The sequence below is a fragment of the Euprymna scolopes genome, chromosome 38 (genome assembly GCF_053919585.1).
Source record: "Euprymna scolopes isolate OS-2025 chromosome 38, ASM5391958v1, whole genome shotgun sequence".
Lineage (NCBI taxonomy): Eukaryota > Metazoa > Mollusca > Cephalopoda > Sepiida > Sepiolidae > Euprymna > Euprymna scolopes.
In genome coordinates, this window is record NC_136519.1 from 78,063,261 (window position 1) to 78,068,260 (window position 5,000).

Here is a 5,000-nt window from a genome sequence, read left to right on the forward strand (position 1 = left end):
GAACCGCCGTATGATTTATTTTTATATATTTTTTAAAATACAAAATGGAGAATATACAAAAACATATAATTACATTTGTGAGTTTAGTAACTACGGGGTTATTTCCCTTTGAATGTTGAACAGTTATTTCCCTTTAAATATCGTTCGCATTAATATCATTTATATCGACCATATTAAATTTTCAACTCTATTTTTCTTTAAGATTCAACAAGCTATAACTTAATCTTTAATTCAATGCTTTGTCTTTTTTTTTTGCAACGGTACGTTGTTTTAAAATAGCGCCGATCGTCATTTTTGAGGATACCTCTCTAAAGTTAATGTTAACCTGGCCACCCCCCTTTTTTTTTCAATTACGCACCACCGAAGGTAATGACTGCAGAAGGAGTTAAAAGTATTCGGCCAGCCACGAAAGTCGGACCATTTGTAAACTTTTGGGCAAGATTTATAATAGAAAATGCCGAAAAGATAAAAAAAAAAAAAAACTAAGAGGAATACAACCGAATATTTATGTAATCAAAGATATCTGAACACTTCTACACACACACACACACACACACACACACACACACACACACTCTCTCTCTCAAACGCGCGCGCACTTACACACACATATATATACGTATATTTACATACATACATACATATATATATATATATATATATATGTGTATATATATATATATATATATATATATATATATATATATATATATATATATATATATATATATATATATATATATATATATATATATGTGTATATGTATATTTTATTATATTATATTATATCCGTAAAGGATAGAATAATTCCCCCAGGAAATCTTAATGCGCAGCAGAGCAAATATAAACTGGCAGTTGGATGTTAAACCTCGACTAGCCTTCTCATTTAACAAGGCCCTTTCGGGTTGAAATAAATTTATAATGAGGTCGTGCTAAGTTTTTTTGTTGTTTTTGCTTTTAACTAATATATGTATGTATATATGAATAAAATGCATATTTTCATATATGTATATGTATGTTTTTCCTATACATGCGTACATATGTATGTATATTATTTTCCGTCCCTCTTCGTATTCATTCTTGCATATCCGTTGAACATTTTGATGTTATGTATCCGGTAGGACAATGCTATACTCACTCTCTTCACGTTGCCCTTGATTAAAATCATTCTTTTTTAGACAATGACTTTTTTTTTCATAACTCATTATGGTTTTGCATAAAAAGGTATGGTTACGGCGCAAATGACGCCTCGTTTCTTTTTTGCTTTGTTTTTTATTGTGTTGTTGTTGCGTTTTAATGCCTTTCCTCGTCGAAACTGTTGTTTTCGGAGTCCAGCTGTCGGACTTTGTACTCGGCTAACACGTAGAACACGATTGCTACCACCAAGAGCGTCATCAGGATGTACAGCTGGGCAGCGACGCACATAAACGTTCCACAGGCAAAGGCGATCGTGAGGCCAAAACTTTGCAACATCCGGTAATTGGCAAAAGCCACATCCGGTTCGTCGAGGCAGGTTAAACAGATCAAGGCTGAAAAGAGAAAGAAAAAGTTTCGGGTTAACTAATATATGTATGTATATATGAATAAAATGCATATTTTCATATATGTATATATAGATACATAGATTCAAAAAAGTTGTCAAAAAAACAAATATATAACAAATAAATGTTATCAAAGGCAAGATGAGTTACTTTTCTACCTAACTGGATATATTTTTGTGTTTTTATTCAATGTAACATATTTATTCAGCTCGAAAAAACATACAGTGTTTACTGATGTATTGAAAAATTCAAGATGGCGTCTGACTCCCTCTTTAACACCGTAAGTTTGGGAAAAGGTGTTATAAATAAAAAACTATACAAAATACTATTAAAAACCCGCCGAATATATATCAACCTATGTCACGGTAACATATATTGAGCGAGTTTTTAACAGTATTTTAACCGGTTTTTAATTTATAACACCTTTTCCCAAACTTACCGTGTTAAAGAGAGAATCAGACGCCGTCTTGAATGTTCCAATACATCGGTAAACACTGTATGGTTTTCGAGCTGAATAAACATGTTACATTGAATAAAAACACGAAAAATATATCCAGTTAGGTAGAAAAGTAACTTATCTTGCCTTTGATAACATTTACTTGTTATATATTTGTTTTTTGACAACTTTTTTGAATCTATGTGTACAGTAATACAAACCCGAAGTTTCATTTGTATTTGCTTGTTTTGATTTTTGTGCTTGTTAAGATAGAGTGGACAGTATCGATTTTTTTGTTAAATATGTCATTTTAAGCAAAAGCAACATTACGCGCTTACTAGTGATGGGACGATTCAAGTATTTTTCCCGATTCCGATACAATTACCGATTCCAATTCTTTATAAATCTCTAAATATTTAACCATAGAAGTGTTATTTGGTCCCGATCATCGTAAAAACACATCTTAAATGTGCCTATATTTTCACAAACTTAAAACCACACTTGTGAGGGGTTGGTGTGTAGACTTTAGTCTACTGGAAGTTTACATCAATGAATATTTATTATTTTATCATTACTACAAGCAATGGACGAATATTTCTTAAACGAAAATCAAATAAATAACACAATTTAAGGAATCGGTCTTGGCATCGGAAAATAGGCTCAAATTTTTCCGTTTCCGATACCGATTCTGAAACCCCCAAAAGCTTTGATTTTTCTGATTCCCGATTCCGATTCTGATAAATCATCCCAACACTAGTACTTACTTATCATGTCGAAAATAGTAATATATCAAAAAATAACGAAAATTCATCGAGTAGAAGGACTGATATCGTGTTTTTATTTTTAAAAAGTCTATCACTATAGACAACAAATATTACACGCCATGAACAATTAATCTAAAATATTCGTTCCGAGTTATGTCCCCTCCTTAGTCTACTTTGTAATGTTTAAGAAAGATGCAATTTTACCCAATTTTCCGTAAAAATTACTTTTAACTATAAATAACTCTCCACTCGATGATACTAGGTAATTCGTTATCCTATTCACTTTCCCTTAATTAATATATACCATTTACCAAATGTAATTCTGCAATCTTACATTTATTTCTCCTGGTTAATGCTTAGAACGTTCTTGATACAAGGTAAGTTCGTTACCTCCTTGTTGCTGACAATAGTCCGAAGAGATTTAATATACACCACTTACCAAATATAATAGACGTAGAAATGAAACGAAAACATATACTTACTATTGCATTGTGTTTGCCAAACAGCGTCGCATATGCCCCACGTTGCGGCCAACACAAAGAAAATGAGCAAGTTCTTCTCTGGTATCCAAATGAGGAAACCAATCATGAGGCCGATGTGGACGACACCCCCGAAGCCGAGAACGACTTCCCGGGGGATGTATTTGGCACAGAGGGCCACCATGACCGAACTAAGAACATTGGCGAGTCCCAATGTTATCATACAATAACCAACATAGTCGATACCCAGGGTACACGTGACGTATGACTGAAAGAGAGAAGAAAAAAAAGAGTTTATAATAAATAAATAATATTTGATATTTATAAAACCCGTTGCAAATACGACACAATTATTATAAATAAAATAATATTTCAATTTTTATAAAGCCTGTTGCAAATATGTTACAATCACGTTGAAACACCGATTCTCGTCATCTCGCGGAAGTTAAGCAACGTTGAGCCTGGTCAGTACCAGATGGGTGACCATTTGGTAATATCAGGCGCTGTATGTAGGAAGATATCGACACCTCCCTGCAAAAACTGCAAAATCTTAACGTCGTCATAATCCCTGACGGAGATATACAAGCAGTTGGGGAATGTTTATGAATATCATACAACCACGAAACTTCCTCCTTCGGAGGAATCCAATTCAACCCACCTTGGATGAGTGTCGCTTCGCTACAATATGGCAAATAATTCTTATGACGTGTAAAATAAGGCGATATGCAGTGCACCCAACACGAACAAAACGATAAACTAGCAGGCCGCCCACTTGAATAAAAATATTTTAATTCAATACGGATTACTTAATTATTTGTTTGAATACAATTCTCTATCGATTATTAGTGAAACCAATTGGCCTTCGGGTAATTTAAAAAAAAAAAAAAAAATGCGCACGCACACACATACAGAAATTGTATATATATCGTTTTTGCAAAAACGCTGGGGTTTTCATTAGTTAGCTTTAGATTCCACAGAGTGAATGTGGTATTGTGGTAAATGTTACCAGTCAAGAGTGAAGTCGCTAAAGACCCCAATTTTTACTTTAGTTACAAAGACCCTGCATCACTCCCCTTCCCAGATCTTATAGGGCCTTGTGCCTAAATTTGTTTTGTCTTTTGGAGATTTTACTTTTTTAAATTTTTTAATTTTATATTGGAATTTTTTTAATTGTAATTTTTTCTTTAGACGAAATAAAATAAATATAAAGATCAAAGTGTAGTATCTGTTCCGGCAGATACTGCAAGCAAAGACCATATGTGAGGGCAACCCCACATATAAGACCTTGGTCAATGTAGGGGGCAACCCTTCATACCAATTGTCACTATCCAGCTCCCCTACTCCCCGGGGAGTTGGTCCCCATTTCCCCTTCACTCCTCACTTTAAAAATCGGCCTTGTGCCTAATTTGCTCAGTGGGGGAGCAAATAAATACCTCAAAGTATAGTATCTGTTGTTCAGATGCTGCACTTCAATTTCTTGTTCTCTGTCAGTGGAGAAGTAATCCTTCACGACTGAGACAATTTTTATTTTTGTTCCTTTTCCCCACATTAAAAAAACGACCCTGGTGTCTAACTCTGTCCCGTGGGGAGACATTGTAAATAGGAACTATGGCCTGGCAACCAAGCGAAAAAAAAAAAAAAAAAAAAAAAGAAAAAACAGAAAGAAAAATGCGAAGCAAAATTCATTCCAAAGCAGTAAAACTAAAGCTGGCTTGCCAGGACACTATATATATATATATATATATATATATATATATATATATATATATATATATATATA

At 33.6% G+C, this 5,000-nt stretch overlaps 1 protein-coding gene across 1 annotated transcript in view; it reads right to left on the reverse strand.

Annotated features, from left to right (window-relative positions):
- Positions 1–937: 937 nt before the first annotated feature.
- LOC145263206 (protein unc-93 homolog A-like) overlaps positions 938–5,000 on the reverse strand; it is a 348,106-nt gene continuing 344,043 nt past the window's right edge. Inside the window, exons 4-5 of the mRNA XM_080120280.1 lie at positions 3,224–3,488; positions 938–1,529 (exon numbers count right to left, since the gene is read on the reverse strand). Of these exons, the coding sequence (XP_079976406.1) occupies positions 1,294–1,529; positions 3,224–3,488 (501 nt within the window). The 3' untranslated portion in view covers positions 938–1,293. The remainder of the gene's footprint in view (positions 1,530–3,223; positions 3,489–5,000) is intronic.